This window comes from Erpetoichthys calabaricus, chromosome 2 (assembly GCF_900747795.2).
Source record: "Erpetoichthys calabaricus chromosome 2, fErpCal1.3, whole genome shotgun sequence".
NCBI classification, from domain to species: domain Eukaryota; kingdom Metazoa; phylum Chordata; class Cladistia; order Polypteriformes; family Polypteridae; genus Erpetoichthys; species Erpetoichthys calabaricus.
Window position 1 is genome coordinate 323843 of NC_041395.2, and position 23552 is coordinate 347394.

At 39.8% G+C, this 23552-nt stretch overlaps 2 protein-coding genes across 2 annotated transcripts in view; one reads left to right on the top strand and one right to left on the bottom strand.

Annotated features, from left to right (window-relative positions):
- Positions 1-23552, bottom strand: part of LOC114643014 (uncharacterized) — a gene marked incomplete at its 3' end in the record, with an annotated part of 1911439 nt that overhangs the window by 313397 nt on the left and 1574490 nt on the right. The gene's annotated exons all lie outside the window — the stretch shown is intronic.
- The window catches only part of LOC127526732 (uncharacterized), a 38525-nt gene continuing 22372 nt past the window's right edge, over positions 7400-23552 (top strand). Inside the window, exon 1 of the mRNA XM_051923231.1 lies at positions 7400-8404. Coding sequence (XP_051779191.1) covers positions 7464-8404 — 941 coding nt within the window. The 5' untranslated portion in view covers positions 7400-7463. The remainder of the gene's footprint in view (positions 8405-23552) is intronic.

Consider the following 23552-nt stretch of genomic DNA (forward strand, 5'->3'; position numbering starts at 1 on the left):
TGTGTGTTCAGACCACAGTGTGTGTGTGTGTATTTATTTATTTATGTGTCTATGTGTGGATTTAATTATTTAAAGAGCTTCTGTTAAAAGCTCAATTTCTCACTGGGGACAAATAAAGTTCAGTTTCCCATATAAAAAATTAATAACAAACTGCGGTTGAATTATTAAACAGCAACAACACAGAATACAAAATAAATGTAAAAGATTAGATTTGGTAAAATGTCAGAATCCTCTTTTTCTGTAGCACAACCCTTCCTGCCCAAGATTTTCTGATCTTTTTGTTTTTTATAGTCATTGCTTTGGGATTGAATCTTAGCTAAATGAGGTTTATAGTTTAGTTCCTAAATTAAATGACTGGGAGGCGTCACAAAAACACCCAGGCTTGTGACCAAATTGTCACTCCATTTATAAGGAAAAGTGAACTGCAGTTCAGTTTTGATTTGTGAGTCGATGCCCACATTCAAACTTTGTGATTTGGCTTAACGTACCTTGTAGTAAGAGGCCTGAACAAACAGGCTGGGCTTTCTTTGTGTTCCTTCTTGAGAGTTGTGTGGTTCAGTGAGTGATATAATTATGTCTCGGCAAGAGGATCAGTGCCCACCATAAACATTAATGGGACAACAGACCACCCTACAGAGTAGAGACAGAAAACAGAAAGCCCCCTTGAACAGGGGTGAGAGTGTATTTCATAGGCCTGATTAGCCCACATTTATTGAGGAGTTCAATTAAACAACTGATGAATCCTGTTAAAGGCCTTCTTTGTGTCAAAGGTCAGGATCAGACAAGGCATCTTGGTAATCTCAGCATATTGTATTAGGGTTAGGAAGGGTTGTGTGCCATCTGCAGTTTAGCGGCCTTTGGTGAATCCCAGCTGATCAGGTTAAGTTAAAGGCAGTAAATGTGATGCCAAGACTCTGATGTATATACAGTAGTTGTATCTGAAGTCATAAAGAAAGTTTAGTGGCATAATGGAGGATGTACCAGGTTTATTATCATGTGTGCATACTGCAATGAAACTCTGATTTGCACATCTACTCAGAAACATATATGTAAATATTAGTGTGTGTGTGCACATATGTACATGTAAATATATATGTATATCTCTATTTAAATATATATATATATTGTGGAAAAAAAAAAACTCCACAAAGATAAAGTTTTGAGGACCATCCCTGAATATTGTCCTATGAACAAAAATGAAGCAAAAATAGCGAAGTAAATGATCAAAAGTACTGTATTGTAGCATTTGACAAAGTTTATGAGACAAGATGGTGTTTTTATACAAAATGCAGTATGGGAACAGGAAATGGTTGGCAGGAAGTGACGTTGAATGCAGGAGCTGGAAACAACATCATAATGGAGGAACCGGAAGTGAAGTCATTCGTTATGGCCGGAAGTGACGTCATGGTGGCCAGTTTGGAACCCAGAAATGGAGGTGATTATTTTTCTTCTGTTTTCCTGTTGAGAGATGAAGAGATTCAGGTAAGTACCATGTGACAACCCCTCATCTCGCGATATTTCACTCACCTTTAGGCTTTTTGACTGCCTCCTAATTGCACGTCTGTGACTATATATATATATATATATATATATATATATGGTTGAAATAGTTTACTGTCAAATAAATGCAAAGAGTACACGACACGTGTTTCGCCCTCATTCTGGGCTCATCAGGTGTACACACTCCACTGCACTCCCTCTCGGGAATCGAACCTCGGACGTCAGCGCCAGAGGCGATGCCCCTAACGTTGTGCCACGGCATGTGGTTCGTTTTTTATTTGACAGCATGTAGATCAGGGTAATTACATTACGGCATTCGAAGTCTGTGTCACAATCTGATTGTATGGGTGGTTACCTCACAAGCGTTACCTGGTAGGTAACCACCCATACAATCAGATTGTGACACAGACTTCGAATGCCGTAATATATATATATATATATATATATATATATATATATATATATATATATATATATATTATATATATACCTGTATATGTTAAATTGATAGAAATATTTTCTTAGTTTTCTTAGCCTTAAACTTTTTTAAAATGAACTTTATTAGACTGAGAAATGTCTTTTGTTATGCTGGATCCCACCTTGCCAACTCAGTAGCTGTTTGATTTTGGGAAACTGGAAAAGATGCAGCTCCATGGGGTAAACACACCTAGTAACAGATAAAAAAGAAAACTAACATCAAATTAATAATATTTACAGCATTCATTTATAGAAAATAAGAAAAAGGAAACACCCTTAAGATAAGGATGAAACTCTGACCGTATCACAACATATTTGGGGTCAACAAACCCCCAATATCAGAGTTGTATCTCTGATGCTTTCTTGTTGAGTCCAAATGTCCTTTGTGCTCCTCGGCGTGGCGGCTAAGCCTTTAAATTTAAACTGCACAACTGACAGCTTATCCTCACATATGCCATTTGTGTGAACAGTGACCACTGGATCCATCCCACTCTTATCCACCCCTGCACCTGTGCACCAAGAAGGAAACACACTGTATGAGACCCTGAGACAAGCCCCCTAAAACATAAATCCCCTGTTATCACCCTTTATAGTGACTTCCTACCCTACAGAATCATTAGAGTTGCCATCCAGCTCCATGAGTTCCTGAAAACAGCTGGATGCCTCTAAACAGAATAAGGATAACCAGGATACCCCCGGATGAGGTGCTCATTTTTACTTTGTGCTTACACCTGACTGTGACCCACCTGCTTCTTCCTCTGATCTTCAGTCTGTTCTTGCACCATTTTGGGGGTACACTAAAGAACCCCATAATAAAATTCACTGTTTCTCTACCGTAACACAGCTGGCCACCTGCTCATTAAGTTCAGCTGCCCTGAGGTGAGGATGGTGGCTTAGCTGATGTCTCCTAATAAACCTCTGAAAAGACCAACGTCATACAGGACTTACCTTGTTGTTAAAATTATGAACTGTAACTGTACAGTATTTAAATTACACATTTACTGCATAAGTTTAAGGATGCAGCAACCTTTTTAAACACTTGTTGGCCTTGTAAAGCTCACACTGACCTTCTCACCATTGCTGCTTTCACCCATTAACTGCCTGCTGTGTGTCGTTATCTCCACTGACTAAACTCTCTTGTCTGCTTCCCTCAATTTCTCGTTGAGCTGAACACCAAACTGCTGCTTTTCTTCCTTTCTTTCGAGCTCACTGAACATAAGCACATGTCCCTCCAGTTTGAATGTTTGCTTTGGATCTCCCACTTGAAATGATTCATCCATAATGAATACCTAAGTGATCAGTCGCTAGTTACGGATCTGTTCAGTCACACTTCAGGAATAAAAGTTAAGTGGTGAAGGAACACAGAGAGACCTCCATGTAGGAGGACATGCAGATCATTAGTCTTCATCTTGTATAGCAGTGGAAAGAGAAGAACTGAAAAAAGAAAGACAGACAGACACTTCAAATAGAAGTGGGGAGTTTTAATTTAATTGTCAGTCTTATATCAAAATACTAAGAATAGACAAGAAAGAATCAAATATCTCTGTGACCAGAGCGGAGAAGGAGGACAGAAGAGGAGAGAGAAGGCTGGGATAGGAGATGTCATGGCTGATCTAAGAGCAGAATTAAGCTTTCCTGAACCATTTGGGTTACTTTATTTAAGTCAAGTGGCCTCCCAGGCCTGCTATTGTAGGACAGAAAACGGATTTCATTACAATGTGGGACCACTGGAGGAACAAAAGACCTAGGATTGTGTTTAGTAAATAATACATTGAAATATTCCATGTAGCCAGTTCATGTAAAAATTCTATTTTAGTGTTAAAGATCGTCTCTAACTGAAGTAAAGATTTTGTCCAGTAAAGTTGTGTCAACAGTTTTCAAAGTGTCTTCTGTTTGATTTAGTTTTGTTTTAATTGTATTTATGAGTTTTTTATGAGGGCTCTGGTACGGTCTGACAGTGGAGCAGGGCAGCCTCACATAAGATGTGTAAATTAACAGACCTCATCCTAAACGGTCATTTGAGGGGTGTGACACTAAGAACGTCTTGACACTTTCATTCCCCCTCTTTAGGTAACACGTTTACTACTTTAGTATTTGTTCCTGTGATGTTGGTTATTTATCTATCATCCGCTGGCACTAAATGCTACCTGAGCAGCCCATCCATATGCACCACTCCTTCGACATGCTGTGCATTTGAACACAAGTTCTTTGTCAGGTGCTTTCAAATGCATAATTATGTCAAACCATTATGCTAAACCATTATATTAGACAGACAGCTAGTGAGCCAGTGGGCCAGCTGTGATCCTCTTACTGAAATTTGATTTACAAAATTACTTCAGTAAGTCACACAACTCCACATTGGATTTTTCTTCTCCTTCTTGATTCCAACTGAGTCAACTTTAAACTTGTTTTCTTTTTTATCTCTGTGTTCTTACATTTCAACAGGACATCATTTAACAACTCAGTGTAGTAACAACTAAACATTTTGTGTTGATGTGCATATATATGATAAGTCTAAGAGTAAATCCATTTTTAAAAATAGTGATAGACTGATCTTTATTTGTCAAATTTTACTTTTACAGAATCTCAATGAATTAATAGATATATATTATAACATATCAACAACACCTCTCAAATGCTCACCAGAATTACTAAAAAGAATGAAAACTTCTGACTTGAAAGCCCCACTCCCCATGAGGCACTATACAGGCATATTGCTTTTGGCATAAAGGAGCTCCCTTAAGTGTTTCTTGACACTCTTCTGCTGAATGATTCGTTGTTGATGTATCATAGAGGGGATGTGCAGCATTGTTCATAACAGCACTCAGTTTGTCTTCATTCTCTCCTTTGCGACTAACTCCAGGGGTCCATAGTGTAACCCATAACTGTGTTTTTAATTAGCCTATTGATTTGGTGGTCTCCTCTTGTTGTGATGTTACTGGCCCCTCACACCACATTGGCCATCTCAGACTTGTAGAAGATGTGAAGTCTGCTCTGCCCTTTCTTTGTGTTACAATAACAAGTGCAGTCTCTCCCTGATGAGGACACCCAAGTACTTGTAGCAGTGTGCCATCTCAGTTTCTACTCCCTGAATAGTGACCAGGTGTAAAGGCTGGTTGATGCAGTGAAAATCTACAGTTTTGAGGATACTGAGTTACAAACAATTCTCAAAGTTCTTCTCCTGACTCCTCTCCTCTGTCTCATTCCCCTCATCAGTAATCCCCGTAAATGTAGAATCATCTTAGAATTTCCACAAGTGGCATGATCTACTGTTATATTTGTAGTGTGGTGTGTACAGAATGAAGAGAAAATCAGACAGGCCTGTTTCTTGTGGTCCTCCATTGTTGCTCTCACAGTCCCTGAGCCTCACAAACTGCAGTCCTACTTGACAGACAGTCCATGACACAGGACTCCACAGTGTAATAAGACAAAAAGACTCAGGAAAACTTCAAGAAGGTTTGGGGAATGACTCTGTATAATATCCACCGGACACAATGAAAAAATAGTGAAAATCGGATCAAAAAACCAAAGCATTTGATAGATGAGTACTAGTTATGTGGGAGTTTATATAGAAAATGGTGGCAGGAAATGATAGAGAGGATATGGCATCAAAACAGACAGCTGAAAGTGATGTCATCATGGAGGGCCAAAAAGTGACGTCATCACGGAGGGCCGGAAAATGACATCATCATGGTGAAGACGGAAATTACATCATAAGTGGAAGTTGGAAGTGATATCATCTCCGGAGAGCCGGAAGTATCTTCGCCGATGGAATTCACAGATGGGATTGCTGGAAAGTGGCCATTTTGTATAACCAGAAGTATTATGTGTGAGTTATGATTTTTCTTCTTTGACTCTGTTGATAGAAAGAGAGAGGCGTTAGTACATTTAATTAACCTTTCATCCCTTGTAATATCACTCACCTGTGGGCTAACTGGCTGCTTCCTAAGCGCACATGTGTGACAACAGGTTCATCCACCGTAGCTCTTACCAGGGATGCCTGGATGATATTAAAGGCACTGGAGAAATCAAAGAACATCATCCTCACAGTGCTGCAAGCTTTGTCCAGCCTTGTGCAGCAGATGAATAATTGCATCTTCCACTCTCATCATTGTCCAGTAGGCAGACTACCTTGAGTTCAGGTGGTCAGGTTTGTCACCTTATCCTGGCCTCTCCTGACTTTGGCACCAACTTCAAAGTGGCCACTGAGTAGACACCTCCCTGAAGGCACAGCTGGCCTGAGTGACCATTTGATGTTCAGCCACTGAGTGCCAAGTAATGTGGTATGACAAAGATGACACAATGGCTGATGTTTGCGGTAGATTCTGCTCTTTGGAGCTGTAAGTAGAAGGAGCTGAATGCAGAATTCAATTCAAACATAAAGAAATTTAGGCAAAAAGTGATAAAAAGTTGTCCAAATTCTTTATAAACCACAACACTGGACACAACTTTAGTGAAACATGTGAATGTCTCTGCTTCCATTTGGAGTTTGTTCTTTGTGAAGTTAGCATTTTCAGGCATTTCTCCGATAGTTCAAACAATTACAGTCCATCAGCTTTCCATTTTAAGTGTCCTCATGGAGCCTGTGTGTGACGTGAGTTGATCAAGAACGAGGTCCTTAACTGCCTTTTAGGTTTCCTGGATAGTCTCAAAGATGAAGCCACTAGAAAACGAGGCTTGTCAAGTATCGTCCCTAACAGTTGAACTAACTTTGGTGTTTTTCATTTTTAGGTTCAGGATCTTACAGAGCACAACTCAAGTTAGCAGCAAGAAGGATTGTGGACTCAAAATGGGAAAACAGCAGAAAGCTGTTAGCCAAATATGTGAAGGAGCTTCAGTTTAAATACACACCACTTGTTCTGGTGAATGACGTGTCTGACGTTTACCCTGAAAACAAATACAAAAAGTCGCGGAAAAAGAAATGTAAAAGGTACATACCTAAAGAAGACAAGCCAATTAACATTGAGGACCTGCTGACCATGAAAGAGAAGAGGATCCTACTGGTGGGGAAGCCTGGAATTGGGAAAACCTTCTGTGTCCTCCAGTTACTGAATCTGTGGGCCGAGAGCATTGAGAACAGTCACTATGTCTTTTATTGCGATGCAGGAACTCTGTGCCATGTTAGAGACTCTGAAGATCTGAGGTCCTTACTGTTCAGTTACTGTAAACCAGAGAGAATGATTGAAGACGATCTTTATAAAGATATCATAAATGAAAATGGCAATGTGCTGCTCATATTTGATAGCTTTGATGAAATCTGCCAGACATGTCATGATGAGAAGACTAAAAGAGTTATTTCTAGAATACTAAATAAACCTGAACTGGAAAAAGCCAAGATCATTGTTACTGGTCGACCTTCTGTAGAAGAACGGGAGCGACCAGACTGGGTAGACTGTAGGGTGGAAGTTCGTGGGTTTGGTGAAAAATCAATTTCTGAATATTTCAAGATTACGCTTAAAGGCCAATGCATATGTGAGGAAGATGTGATGTTGTATGAGAAGAACATCAACGTCTTCAGTCTCTGTCATGTCCCGCAGTACGCATTCATAGTCGTGTGCTACATGTTGAGTGAAGGCCACATGAAGTTACAACAGAAAATCTCCTCTGTGAGCACTCCAAGTACGGTGACCGAGCTCTATGTGCACATATTCCGCCATTGTGTTGGTCAGCACATGTTGAAGGAGGCAGATTCTGAGACAGGAGATGTTGATGAGTATATTGAACAAAATAAAGAGGAGATAATGATATTAGCCAAAAAAGCGTTTGATGCCATTTTTAGTAAAAGTGTAAACCTTATTGATCGTCAACTGAAAAGAATGCCATGTCAATCCGTCAATCGTTGTTTCTTAGGCTCCACCAGCATTGATGAGACGCTTACCTCCAAAGAAACCTACTTTGCCTTTCTCCATAACACAATGCAGGAGTTTTTTGCTGCTGTTTGGATTTTAGAAAATAAAAACAACATCAGCGACATATTTCAGCTCAGCCTGACCGCAAGTGAAAGTCACCTGAAGTATGTGATTTATTTCCTGTGTGGACTTCTTACCATTAAAAATTCCAAATTAATGTCAAGTTTATTTCAGGAAAATCCCCCAGACGTCCTCTCAGAGCCTTTATTCAATAATATATTTGATCTCAGTCAATCAGCTGAAGAAGGCATTGGAGAAGAAGAACGGATTTTGTTTGCTTGCCAGTGTTTATATGAGGCCCAGTCACCTAAGGCGTGTGCTCAGGTTTTGGAGGCCATCAAGTTTGAGTTCTGTCTGGAGGACGAGCACATTGACCCGTACCAGAGCCGTGCAGTGACCTACGTAGTGAATGAAGCAATCAAGGAGACGTATTCAGATTTGGAAATGCAGGACCTCCGACTCTTCATCCTTGGCTACAAACTGCTGCTGGAGTGTACAGAAAGTTACAGAGCATGGGGGTAAGTTTGACCGACTGACATTCATGTGTAGTGTGAAGTATTTATAGACTGAGATAGCAGCCACAAGTATCCTCAACAACTGGACAAATGTCTGAGTGCGGAGAAATGTGAATTCGGTTTATTTGTACTTATTCTTGGGCAGTGTCCCGTTAGGTGTATAAATGACATTTACATCTACAGGTCAGTGCACTGTGTGGTGTTACAAATGCAGACAGTTAAAAAACACCAGACGATTACATGCATTAATCACACTGGCATAAAGTTTAACACGCTTTACACACATCAAGTTCTGTTAGTTCACATGCAGATAACGATGACTGAACAGAATTCATAAGGTACAACTGCGGGGTCCATGTTCTGAGATGACATGTCCACCTCAAGTGCCATCACAGGATCCAGAGATGTCCTGGATGAAGGAGAAAAATGTAATAATTGTAAGAATCACTTTGATTTGTCATTCATCAAAAGCAATAGGCACACTTTATGTGCACTTTTATTAAGAGTGTCCTCTTCAAAGGTAACAAGTTGAAATGCTGAGACCAGTGGGCTTCTCTAATGTCAGTGCAGATCATTCCAGACAATGTGTGGCCTGTAAAGATGCGGCTGTTCAAAAGGAGCGACGAATACTGTGGGGTTTATTTTACTGCACTGCACACAGTCGTAATGTTGCAGAGATTTTCAGTTACTAACTTGAACAACAACAACAACATTTATTTCTATAGCACATTTTCATACAAAAAGTAGCTCAAAGTGCTTTACATAATGAAGAGAAGAAAAATAAAAAACAAAATAAGAAATTAAAATAAGACAACATTAGTTAACATAGAAAGGAGTAAGGTCCGATGGCCAGGGTGGACAGAAAAAACAAAAAAAAAACTCCAGAAGGCTGGAGAAAAAAATAAAATCTGTAGGGGTTCCAGGCCACGAGACTGCCCAGTCCCCTCTGGGCATTCTACCTAACATAAATGAAATAGTCCTCTTTGTAGTTCGGGTTTTTCATGGAGTCACTTGATGCTGATGGTCGTACAGACTTCTGGCTTTTAATCCATCCATCATTGTTGGAACATCATGGTGCTTTGGGTAGATGGTGGTGGCGCACACCACCACCAACAGGACACCGGAAAAGGAAACAGAAGAGAGAGTAGGGGTTAGTACAGATTTTGAATGAATAGTTATTATAATGAATTGGATATACAGAGTATCAGGATTAAATTACAGTGAAGTTATGAGAAGGCCATGTTACAGTAATGTGTTATCAGTAGTTTTTTAAAGTGCTCCACTGTATTAGCCTGGCGAATTCCTACTGGCAGGCTATTCCAAATTTTAGGTGCATAACAGCAGAAGGCCGCCTCACCACTTCTTTTAAGTTTTGCTCTTGGAATTCTAAGGAGACACTCAGTTGAGGATCTGAGGTTATGATTTGGAATATAGGGTGTCAGACATTCCGATATATAAACCGGGGCAAGATTATTTAAAGCTTTATAAACCATAAGCAGAATTTTAAAGTCAATTCTGAATGACACAGGTAACAGTGTAGTGACATCAAAACTGGAGAAATGTGTTCGGATTTTCTTTTCCTGGTAAGAATTCTAGCAGCTGCATTCTGCACTAATTGCAAACGATTGATGTCTTTTTTGGGTAGTCCTGAGAGGAGTGCGTTACAGTAATCTAGCCGACTGAAAACAAACGCATGAACTAATTTCTCTGCATCTTTCGATGATATAAGAGGTCTAACTTTTGCTATGTTTCTTAGGTGAAAAAATGCTGTCCTAGTGATCTGATTAATATGCGATTTAAAATTCAGATTACAATCAACGGTTACCCCTAAGCTTTTTACCTCCGATTTGACTTTTAATCCTAATGCATCCAGTTTATTTCTAATAGCCTCATTGTATCCATTATTGCCAATCACTAAGATTTCGTTTTTTTCTTTATTTAATTTGAGAAAGTTACTATTCATCCATTCTGACATACAGGTTAGACATTGTGTTAGCGAATCAAGAGATTTGGGGTCATCAGGTGCTATTGATAAATACAGCTGTGTGTCATCAGCATAGCTGTGGTAGCTCACGTTGTGCCCTGAGATAATCTGACCTAATGGAAGCATGTAGATTGAGAAGAGCAGCGGACCCAGGATAGATCCTTGTGGAACACCATATAGGATATCATGTGTCTTTGAGTTATAATTACCACAGCTAGCAAAGAATTTTCTCCCTGCCAGGTAGGATTCAAACCAATTTAAGACACTGCCAGAGAGGCCCACCCATTGACTAAGGCGATTCTTAAGAATATTATGATCAATGGTGTCAAATGCGGCACTCAGATCTAAGAGGATGAGAACAGATAAATGGCCTCTGTCTGCATTTACCCGCAAGTCATTTACTACTTTAACGAGTGCAGTTTCTGTGCTGTGATTTGTTCTAAAACCTGACTGAAATTTATCAAGAATAGCAGGTTTATTGAGGTGCTCATTTAACTGTATAATGACTGCCTTCTCTAGAATTTTACTTAAGAAAGGCAGGTTAAAGATGGGTCTATAATTTTCAAGAGCAGAGGGATCGAGATTATTTTTCTTAAGTAGGGGTTTAACTACCGCAGTCTTAAGACAGTCTGGGAAGACCCCCATATCTAATGACGAATTTACTATGTCCAGAACATTATCAATAAGCACGCCCGATACTTCTTTGAAAAAATTAGTTGGTATTGGGTCAAGGGCACAGGTGGAGGGTTTCATTTGAGAAATTATTTTATGTAAATCAGGTAAATCTATCCTAGTGAAAGACTTTAATTTGTTTATTATGGAGTACTGGGGTTTAGGAGGATCCTTAGTGTTGGGGAGATATACTATGTTATTTCTAATATCATTAATTTTTTGATTGAAAAATACAGCGATAGCCTCACAGGTTTTACTGGAAGTACTTAGGAGGCATTCCTTTGAGTTACCTGGTTTAACAGACGATCAATCGTCGAAAATAAGACTCTGGGATTACTAGCATTGTTATTTATAATCTTAGAGAAATAGCAGCGCCTCTCAAGACGGACTGTGTTATTGTATTCTGTTATTTTAACTTTTAATATTTCATAGTCAATAGTTAGTTTAGTTTTCCTCCATTTACGCTCAGCTCTACGGCATGTTCTCTTTAAATCAGACACTCTTTGGGTCTTCCATGGTATAACAATGCTAGAAGATTTTTTAACTGTCTTTTCAGGTGCAACTGAGTCAACAGCAGCCCTCACTTTAGTATTAAATCTTTCCACCTTACTATTTACATTCTCCTCGCTATTATAGTTGGCACTATAAACGGACTGATTGCTTAGAATGTTTGTAAGTTTTAAAGCTGCTGATGAGTCAAAGAAGCGTTTTTTAACAATATGCTTCTCATGAGTGTTTTCTATCATTATTTCTATATTAAAGAGTAGAAGAAAATGGTCTGATAGACCAATATCAATGACCTGCTTTATATCAACTTTTAGTCCTTTAGTAATTACTAAGTCTAACGTATGACCTGCTTTATGTGTAGGCTGATTAACGAGCTGTCTCAAATCAAGAGTCCAGGAGGTTCATAAATTCTTTTACTTTTTGGTCACATTGATTATCTATATGAAAATTAAAGTCGCCGACTATTAAGAGTGTGTCATAGTTCGTAATTAAGATTGACATCAAGTCAGAGAATTCCTCAAAGAAAGACGCGTTGAATTTTGGAGGTCTATACACGGATAATACTAGAACGTGAGAATCTCCCTGAATAATAATGGCGAGATACTCAAAAGACTTGAATTTACCAAAACTGATATTTTTACATTTTAACCTGCTTGAGTAAATGTTTGCTAGTCCTCCACCTCTCTTTCCTTGGCGATCAGCACGAGTAAAACTGTAATCCGGAGGCGCAGATTAGATTAAAACAGCTGCGCCATCTGAGCTAAGCCACGTTTCACTTAGTGCAATAAAATCTATTTTTTTATCACTAATAAGATCGTTGATAAAAAAACGTCTTGTTAGTTAAAGCTCTAATATTTAATAGTGCCATATTCAATGTTTCGGAGGAGCAGAGATGAATATTATGTGCGTTATTGATATATGGAACAGGACTTAAGTTATTTTTATTAGCGCCGCTCTGCGTGTATTTTTTATGATCTATGATCTGTTTTTACAGTTTTAATACATTGTTCATCTAAAGTAGTAACTTTAATTAAATTATTGGTGTTTATGCCGTATTGCCTAGATTTTCTATGTGCATTAAGATTGGTTATTACAGTATTTATGTTGTGCACTTTTATGGAAGATTTTATTAAACAATTATCATGACCAAGCACAGGAGTGGCATTTTGGAAGGGGTTAAAAGCAGAGATAGATAGTCAAGATAAACGAATTACCTTGAAAACCACCACGTGGAGCAGTGAAAGGCTGGTATACCAGCAGTAAAGACCTCAGTTAAAACCCCAGTCAGTTATTTAACAAACTATTAATTATTTACATTTATAATGCATGTTTCTTGTCTACTCAAAGCACTTTACATGGACAGTGGGGAGCCACTGTGAAAAGGTGCTATATAGGCACCCGGCCCGACACAGACTGGACACAAAGGCACACGAAAAATAATAAACTATTTATTTTTCTTCGCCTGTGTGCGCACGTCTTCCCCGTGTCCCACAGGCAGCACACAGTCCCAAGCACAAACACACAAAGTAAAACACATTCTTCTTCTTCTTCTTCCTCCACCACTCCTCCCAGGTAGCCTTGTCCTCCTCCTCCCGATTCTGGCTCTCGGAGTTGTGGCTGTTGGCCCCTTTTATAGTTCACCTGGAAATGCTCCAGGTGCTTGATTGCTGAGTTCCGGCTGCACTTCCTGGTGTGGTGAAAACACTGCCCATTAGGGCTCAGGAGTTCTAGCTGCAGCCCCCAAGGCAGCGCCTGTGAACCCCAACAGGGCTGCACCCGACTCCAATTCCCATGGGGGCGGTCATCTAGCATCCAGGGGGAGGTAATGCACAGGTCATGGCTGCTCCCCCTGAGCATATAACAAAAGGGTGTCCCAGCTGGTCATGGACCCCAGCCATCCGCCACACCACTTCAACCACCACCGGTGTACGACATCCACCTGGGCGAAGCAATGGCAGCCATTCGGGTGTACCCTACTGTTTTTGAAAGAGATCATTTATGACCACAGAGAGTCAGGACCTCGGCTTTACGTCTCATTCAAAGGACCACATCATTTTTCAGCATAGTGTTTATGGAAGATATGAATCATATTAATTAATTAAAGAAAGAAACATATCCTCTACTAGGGGGTTGCTTGTTCATTGCATCTTTATTTACCTCTTCAGCAAATGTCTTAGAGAGAGCATTCATCATAGCAGTCTGTTACAGAATAATCAAAAATGAAACAGTAAAGGTCTGTTTTATAATCAACTGAATTTACACTGCCAGTCAATGCATACATTTACTCTGATTGGTTTGTTGTCTTATATGCAAATTACTTCCTGAAACAAAAATCTATTCCATTACACTCTTGTTCTTCTCATACTGTTAGGTTCAGCTATTACCCTTGAAATTAGAACATTAGAACACTCGAGACGAGAACAGGCCATTCAGCTAACAAAGCTCACCAGTCCTATCCATTTATTTCTTCCAAGAAAACATCAAGTCGAGTTTTGAAAGTCCCTAATGTTTTACTGACTACCACACTACTTGGTTGTTTATTCCAAGTGTCTATTGTTCTTTGTGTAAAGAAAAACTTCCTAATGTTTGTGCGAAATATACCCTTAACAAGTTTCCAACTGTGTCCCCGTGTTCTTGATGAACTCATTTTAAAGTCATCATCTCGATCCACTATACTAATTCCCTTCATAATTTTAAACATTTCACTCAGGTCTCCTATTCATCTTCTTTTGCTTAAATTGTAAAGGCTCAGCTCTTTTAATCTTTCCTCATAATTCAACCCCTGTGGCCCTGAATCAGCTAGTCGTTCCTCTCTGGACTTTTTCTTGTGATGCTATGTCCTTTTTGTAGCCTGGAGACCAAAACTGCACACAGGACTTCAGATGAGGCCTCACCAGTGTGTTTTAAAGGTTGAGCAGAACGTCCTGTGACTTGTACTCCACACATCAAGGCGCTATATAACCTGACATTCTGTTAGTCTTCTTAATGGCTTCTCAACACTGTCTAGAAGTCGATAGCTTAGAGTCCACTATGACTCCTAAATCTTCTCATAAGGTGTACTCTCGATTTTCAGACCGCCCATTGTGTATTCAAACCTAACATTTTTACTTCCTATGTGTAATACTATTACATTTACTGACATTAAATTTCATCTGCCACAAATCTGCCCAAGCCTGTATGCTGCCCAATTCCTTCTGTGATGATATAACGGATTCCAAATTATCTGCTAATCCACCTATCTTGGTATCATCTGCAAACATAACCAGCTTGTTACTTATATTCCTATCTAAATCATTTATATTTATTAAAAAATAGCAGCGGCCCTAGCACTGCCCCCTGCTGGTCACCACTTTTAACATCGGCCAATTCTGATGAGGTTCCTCGCAACATCACCCTCCGCTTCCTGTATCTGAGCCAATTCTGCACCCATCTAAAAACATCACCCTGAACTCCCACTTCTTTTAATTTGATACCCAACCTCTCATGTGACACCTTATCAAATGCTTTCTGAAAGTCCAGATCAATAATCTCATCTGCTCCACTTTGATCGTATCTTTTTGTTGCCTCCTCATAGAACTCCAGCATGTTAGTAAAACACGACCTCCCTCTTCTGACCCCATGCTGACTATTCAGAATAACTCCTGTCCTTGCAATGTGTTGCTCAATCTTATCTGTTATATATATTTCTCTTCTGGTTCGTCCTGCTTCCACTTCAAAACCGGTCCCGCCCACACGCAGCCGACACGGCATTTCTCAATTCCTATTCGTCCTCTTCCAAACCCTTCCCCACGCTGCCTGCAGCTTCTCTTCAAAACCAGTCCCACCCACACACAGCTGACACGGCATTTCTCGACAAGCTACTGAAGTACGCTTACAAAATAAAGCAAACTCTGCATGCAGCGAAAATTTACTTCTCCAGCTAGATTCCATGCTCAGAACCATCAACCCCTTCGCTAGCATTTGTACGAATGGTTTCACAACGATACAGTGCCCTGACATGTCACACCGATGTTGAAGCAATTTTCGTCGGAGAAGATGGCGAACCACCTGCCGGAAGAGAAATTTGCATCTGTACCATAGGCAACTCCTGTAAACAGATTTCCACACTCAATATGAATTCCGATCCTATGGTTTACCCACTTTTATTCCCTTATGGAGACATTGGCTGGCGCACAGATTTACAACATGTTTCCAATAAAAGAACTGCCAAGCAAATAAGGCTTACTCAATGCCAATTTTACGTGTACAAATTAGCAATGAGGAATACATTTAGTATTTTGCACTCCAGCGGCAAACTATTCCAACAGTACGTCATAGATGCGTATGTTAAAACAGAGGGCGCGCTTCTCAACTATCTCAGATTACATCAACAAGATCTGTGCGTGGAACAATACAAAGAACTATCAGACACACTGCAAGCAAACACTGAAAATAACAACGTACATGTAGGCAAAATGATCATATTACCGTCAACATTTCCAGGAAGTCCAAAATACATGCAACAAAACTATCAGGATGCCATAGCCATAGTACGTAAATTCGGAAACCTGATTTTTTTATCACTTTCACATGTAATCCTCCTTGACCGGAAATTCTACATGCACTGTCGGATACCCAAAGACCGGAGCACAGACCTGAGATTGTAGTACGAGTCTTTTGGATTACACGCAGGAAATGCTTAGAGACATTCTACAACAACATCTTTTTGGGGTTGTTATTGATTATATTTACGTAATCGAATTTCAGAAGCGCGGTCTTCCTCATGCCCACATGCTGTTTACTCTTCATAATAATTCTAACAACCAGTCTTCAGCCATGGTCAGTTGTACGTGGCTTTTTCTAGGGTTAGATCTTTCGACTCATTATCTGTCGTCTCAAACAAAACACCTATTCACAACTGCGTCTTTCAAGAAGTATTTATTTCTTCTTGATTTCTGAATTCCTTTCTCACTGTTTTCCGTTCCTATTCTTACACCACCGTATGCTACGGCGGGCGTTGGCTAATCCTTAATAATTCCTTCCATTAATTTTCCTGTGATGCATGTTAAGCATACTGGCCTGTAGTTGCTTGGATCTGCCCTGTCACCCTTTTTATATAATGGGATGATATTTGCCATTTTCCAGTCCTTCGGAATCTCTCCAGTATGCAGCAACTTCCTAAAAATATGTGCCAAAGGTTTAAATCTGAACTCACATGCCTCCTTAAGAACTCAAGGATAAATATTATCTGGTCCTGGTGATTTGTTTGATTTCAGTTTATTTAATCTCAGCAGCACTTCTCCCTCTACAATTTCCAAATCCCTCAGTACCTACTTAGTAGTCCCTGTTACTGCTCTGAGGTTATCCACTTGCTCACTTGTGAATACCTCAAAACAATGTAAGTTTAGGGCATCTGCTATTTCACTGTCTGTATCTTTTAATTCCCCTTTACTATTTCTGAAGCACTTCACCTCCTCCTTGTCTGTTCTTTTACTACTAAAATACTGAAAGAATCTCTTAGGGTCGTCTCTCGCCTTATCTGCTATATTCGTCTCCAACTGTCTTTTAGCCTCGCTGATATCCTTCTTAATGGTTGCCCTCATGTTCTCCTACGCTCTACGATTCACTTTGCAGTCATTAGTCTTATATGCCTTATAAAGCAGTTTTTTCCTTTGCAACTTCTTTTTTAAATCTTTATTAATCCACTGTAGAGTTTATTTTAATTTCCTATTAATTCCAAATTTAGGTCTGTATCTGTCCTGCATTACATGTAACACATTTTTAAACCTGTTCCACTGCTCCTTGGCTGTCTCCACACTTAAAAGCTTATCCCAGTGTATCCTACTTAGACTTTTTTGCAACTGCTCAACATTAGCCTACCAAAGTTCAACTTAACAATTTTAGTGTCTGTGTATGTGAAGCTATCCAGTCTTGTTGTTTACAGGACATCTGCTGATCTCTTAGTTATCTTCTCATCTCCTAGCATATTTTATGTATAACATTCAACTTCTCCTGGTACATCCTTGTCTTTTATTCATTTAATCGTTTCAGTATCTCTCCTCATGACAGGTCTAAAACAAATCCTTATATATTTCAATGTACTCTGCAAACCAAAATACTCAATTTTGTCACTTTCACTGTCACTTTATGTTAATGATTCAAAATGTACTGACTTAACAGAACTTCATAGTAATATTAACAAAAAATCATACATCAAAGGAACTAAAATATATCACTAGTGGGTTTTTTGGAGACATTTCAAAATTCCTCTTTCACATTTTGGAGAACTTTATTGTTGTCATCACTATCACAGCTAATATTCAGTGTAATAGTTGCACCAGCTGCCTCAATGGCTGATCCTTTTGTTTTCTTTGTTGCATATTGAAACTGAAGAGGCCTTATTTGAACCCCAGGCACCGTCGTCGTCTGTGTGAAGTTTGAGTGTTCTCCACATGTACAAATGGGCTTTCCTTTTACTTCTACAGAGACGTGCAAACAACATTAAACAAAAGGGTTGTCAGGTTGCACCTTCTGTAGTCTTATTACAAATACTGTTTTTATGTTTCATTTCTTTCCATCTGAGACCTTTATTGTAGTTTTAATGAAAGTCATGTGGTGTAACCGACTACATCTTTTAATTTTGTGAAATGAACAGCCTCGACACAAACAAAATAGTTTGGGGCGGCCACCCATATATTGTCCATGACTGCAAAAGGGCTTTGAAAGAGCACTCATGTGCATGGTTTTGAGTCCAGAACTGAACTGATGGGATTAGGAAAAGATGGCAGCTTTATAAGGCAGAAGTGACGTCATTTGGCCAGAACTGGAAGTAACGTTAGCCTGGGTGCCGGAACCGGAAGTGATGTTGAATCAGGCAGGTTTTCCCCTTTTTGGCCTGCAGAGATACCAGAGGTAGGTTTAGTGCACCCCGCCACCCCCTGGCCTGGTGGGTAATTACCTCCACTTGGTCCACTCGGCTCCCTCCTAGTCGCACGTGTGTGACACGTGGTAACATCAGACTGATGAAGCTGCTTGGATGAGCAGTGAAACGTATCTACCTAACAAGAAAGAAGTCCGGTTGCCATGACTTAACCAACAGATAATTTCACCTGGATGACTGAGAATCTTCACAGACATAAGTGTAGAATGGAGCCCATGTTCTGCTCGATACCAAAGAAGCAGGCCTTGTCTTGTGCTGGACTTAAATGATTCCAAAAGACAGATGGGCAGGTTCAGTAAATAAATCAATAAAGTACACAAAAACAAAACGGCAGCAGCAGTCAACATGAAGGGCATCAAAAACATGTTTGGAAAGGGGGCTAAAGTGTAAATAACACAAATCATTACACTTTCATTTTATTGACTTTTGTAATTATGTTAGGCTGGTCACTTTATTTCAGGAACCTGTGAGGCTGGCACCTTAAACTGAGTTCTGCTCTGTCTTTGCATGGACTGCTGCAGAAAGGGAGTTTTCCACGAATGATCATTTTAGAGAAATGGGGAAAAAGAAAGTCTGCTAATGCAGCCCGTTTGCTACAAGATTTCTGAAATGTCACGGCTCTTGTGTGTGTTTTTATGACAGTCTTCTCCCCTCTCCAGATTCATGCATAATGTCTCCCATCTCCACTTAGAATTCTTCTTCTTCTTCTTTTTGCTGCTCCCGTTAGGGGTTGCCACAGCGGATCATCAGATGTCTTCCACTGTTAACAGTTTGAAATCAGCATGTAGCTGATTATCCATCCATCTATCCATCTTTCAAACCTACTTATTCAGAGCGGGGTCTCAGGGAAGCTCCTGCCTATCCCAGCAATCATTAGTGCAAAGCTGGAAGAAACCCTGAAATGGGTACCAGAAGGAGAACATGCTGTTCTTTTGCATTGGCTTTAGCGTTACATTCTAGCTTTCTGCGGTTCCCTCAGTCCATTCAGATGAAGCCCAAACAGTGGTTCCTGTGCCATCCCCCTAAGCCCCCCTCCAGCTGACTGTGAAGTGTTATTACTGCACTCTGAAGTGAGTGGGATCCACCAGAACTACCCCACCTCCAGTTGCAGTTTCAGAAGTCAAGGAGGAGATTCTTATAGTTATATTAATGTCTGTTGGAGACTTTGCTCTTGAGGAGATACATTTCAGAAAACCGTGAGAGACTGTGCTGTTTTAGCAGGCGATCACTGAAGAATATCACAAGCATTTGAAACAGCCTGTCTTCGGTTTTTTTATTTATTTATTTTGTATTTCATATTTCTCTAAATGATTGAATGTGTGTCACTTGGGTGAGAAATACCAACTTGAGCTTTTATTCCAAATATGTATCATGGTGGTTGCCATGGCTCTATTTAGAGCGCTAGCCCATGAAGCAGCTTACGGTGATGGTGACAATATAATTATAATTGTACCAGGACAGCCCTACAGACATAAACTTTTTAGATTAATTTAGGTTCCTGGAATAAACTGACAAGAATGAATGCAAAATTCAATGAAACTGAAGTATGAAAATGAGATTTAAATTTTTACCAGCAGCCTCCTTAGCGTTAGTCCAGAGTGTCACTTGTGCAACTGTACAGATGTGTGTTGAGCGTTAGAACCAAGAATCACACGGGCTGTAAAAGTGCTATCAGTGCTGCCGTTCTTTAGAGAAATTGTCTGAGTGTGGGTTTTCACTAATTACGAAATATCTGCACTTTACCAACAGTGAAGACTTTTTTTCTTCTTTTATTAAAATCCAATAACATTCCATACAAGCAAGTCAAGTTTAACAAAACTAGGTTTAAAACAAATCAACCCGCACCCATGAGAAAGAGAGCTAGGTCAACAGAGTAAAACTTTAATAATAGTAAAAATAAGTTTATAAATAAACAAAAGTAAATAGAATAAAAAAGAGGAGAGAGAATCCACTTCCTCAATTTAAATACTTATTCTAAAATGTTACTGATCAGATCCTGCCAGGTTTTGAAAAAGTTCTGCACAGATCCTCTAAGTGAGAATTAGATTTTTTCCAATTTCAGATAATATAAAACATCAGTTACCCACTGACTTAAAAGAGGAGAGTTAGGATTCTTCCACTTGAGCAGGACAAGTCCTACGTGCCAGCAGTAACGTAAAGGCGGTCATGCTGTAGCCTGACAGGGACTGTAACACAGTATAGTACAGACAGATACTGGACAGCAAGATTCTTAATAAGCTTTAGGTATGAACCGCAATGAGCAATATGCCAGCGAGTTTACAACGAAAAAAAATGACTTAACAACACTTTTGCACTTACCGTCAGGTTGTTTCTTTTGTTTTTTTTTTCCTCTAGATGTTCCACCATTTGTTTCAGGTACAAGCCTCGCACATAATATTCCACGTTTACCGACCAGTGTTTTAAATGTGGCGCTGAAGGTAAATGCAGTCACGGGTGCCTGGGAAGGTTGAAAGAGAGCTATAGGGGAGTCCATTTTGGATTATTAGTGTTTGTATCTTAGTAACCTCGAGGTTAGGTTTAAATGTTTTTGTTGTTTTGTTATTTAGTGTTTTATTATGTGTATGTTATTGTTAGATATTTTGATTTTTGCTCAAAGTGTATGATTTCCCCAGCAGGCCCATAGTGATATCTCCCTATGTTTAGGTGAGCTTACCATGGGAACTGAGGAGCCTTTATAAGTACAGTTGTGACCGCAAGAGGGGGAACAACGATTTGAGAAGAAGGGTTAGGTTGTGCGAGGACACCAGACTAAGAGGTGCCTTGTGGCTGAGCTGTCGGTTGATGTTAAGGAGTGGGTTAGGCTCCTGAGAAACAAGAACAGTTCCTGATTTTTTTTTTTTTGGAAGGGTTGTATTTATGATAGGAGCTGAAACAAAGTCCAGTTTTGTTTTATTTTAAGGCTGCTGATACCCTAACATGGAATAACAGTGACTGCGTATATATCAGGGTAAGAGCCTCTGTGTTTTGCATATTCTGTTTTTCTTCTTTGCATTTTCATAATTACATTTGTTTTGTCACAGGATTATATATTTTTTTTTGTGCAACCATTTACATCAGCAACTGTTTTTTTTTCTCTATCGTGGAATAATAAAATTACCTTTTTTTCTTGAACATCTGCCTCTCTTGTGCCTCTCTTATTACCCCCTCAGTCCTGGTCGGTCCCAAACTACTAGCAGGCCATCTACTTTAGTAAATGGCTTGTGACAAAGGCTATTGCAGTTTATTTGTCTTTCTGCACTTTTAAACCCTCTGTGAGCCCACCAAACACAGCTGTTAGTGGATTAGGAGGGATTGTGATGCCCAGGCTGTCTGAAAGGCATTTAAAGATTTTGGTCCAGCATGATGTTAATTTGGTACATGCCCAAAACATGTGACCCAGTGAGGCTGGAACTTGATTGCAATATTCGCAGGTTGGATCTTGCCCTGGAAACATTTTGGACAATTTTAAATGAGAGAGATACGCGCAATGATTTTAATAATAATAATACATTTTATTTATATAGCGCCTTTCCCATGCTCAAGGCACTTACAGAATATAATAAAGAACGGCAGTGTATACAGTATATAGCATTGTACAAACCAGATAAATAAATAAAGAAGATTAAGACAGTAAATTCTGAAAAAAACTGACAACATAATTGATGGTCTCGCACACACATACAGGTTACATGAGCATCTTGACAGAGAAGTAAAGTGAGAGAAGGGTAATAAAGTCAAGTAGAGCTAAAAGACAAACTGAACAGATGAGTTTTGAGTTGTTTTTTTAAAAGAATTCATGGAGTCAGCTGACCTGATTAATTTCGGTAGGTCATTCCAGAGTCTGGGCGCTATACAGCTGAAGGCCCTGTCACCCATAGAGTGTAGATTAGTGAGGGGTACAACAAGATGGCCAGAATCAGAGGACCTTAGTGGGCGGGCAGGCACATAGTGATGGAGAAGGTCACTGATGTAGTTTGGCGTGAGGTTATTTAAGGCTTTCTAGGTTATTAGTAGGATTTTAGATTCAATTCTGTAGGACACAGGGAGCCAGTGAAGACGGAGCAGGATGGGTGTGATGTGCTCGCTGCTGCTGGTTTGAGTAAGGACTCTTGCAGCTGAGTTTTGAATAAGCTGGAGCTGTGATATAAGATTAGAAGGGGCACCTGCCAGTAGGGAATTACAATAATCAATGCGGGATGTGATAAAAGCAGGGACAAGTTTCTCAGCATTAGAGAAGGAGAGGAAGGAGCGAACACGGGATATGTGACGGAGGTGAAAGTAAGAAAGTTTCTTAATGTGATTTATGTGGGTGGAATAAGAGAGGGAGGAATCAAAAATGACACCAAGATTTTTTACAGTAGTGGCAGGTCTGATGAGATCACTGCCAAGATGGACTGGGAAGGAGCTCATTTTATTAGGTTGCATTTTAGTCCCAATTTGCAGGAGTTCAGTTTTATTGCAATTAAATTTTAAAGAGTTCTGCTCCATCCAGGTTTTAATTTCACTCAGGCAGGTTGTGAGCTGAGAAAGCTCTGATGAAGTTCCACTTTTAACATTGAAGTAGAGCTGAGTATCATCTGCATAAAAATGATAACCCAATCCATAACTATGGATAATATGGCCAAGGGGAAGCATGTAAATACAGAAAAGCAGAGGACCGAGGACAGAGCCCTGAGGAACTCCTTGTGTGACTGGCGCTGAGTTGGATCTGCTGTTGCCAAGACTAACAAACTCTTGCCTATCAGTCAGATAGGACTTGAACCACTGGAGGGCAGTGCCAGAAATACCCAGCATGTTCTCCATTCTGGACAGTAGGATGTCACGTCTGACCCGAGTGTCAAATGCTGCACTGAGGTCTAACAGAATTAATATGTTGGTTTGTCCAGAGTCTGCTGCCATAAGCAAATCATTGGTTACCCGTAGCAGAGCAGTTTCACAGCTGTGCTGCGCCCTGACACCAGACAAAGGGTTCCATCAAATTATTAGAGGTTAGGTAATTGGTGAGTTGGGAAGCTACAACACGCTCAAGAACTTTTGACAGGAAAGGTAAGTGGGAAATAGGCCAGAAA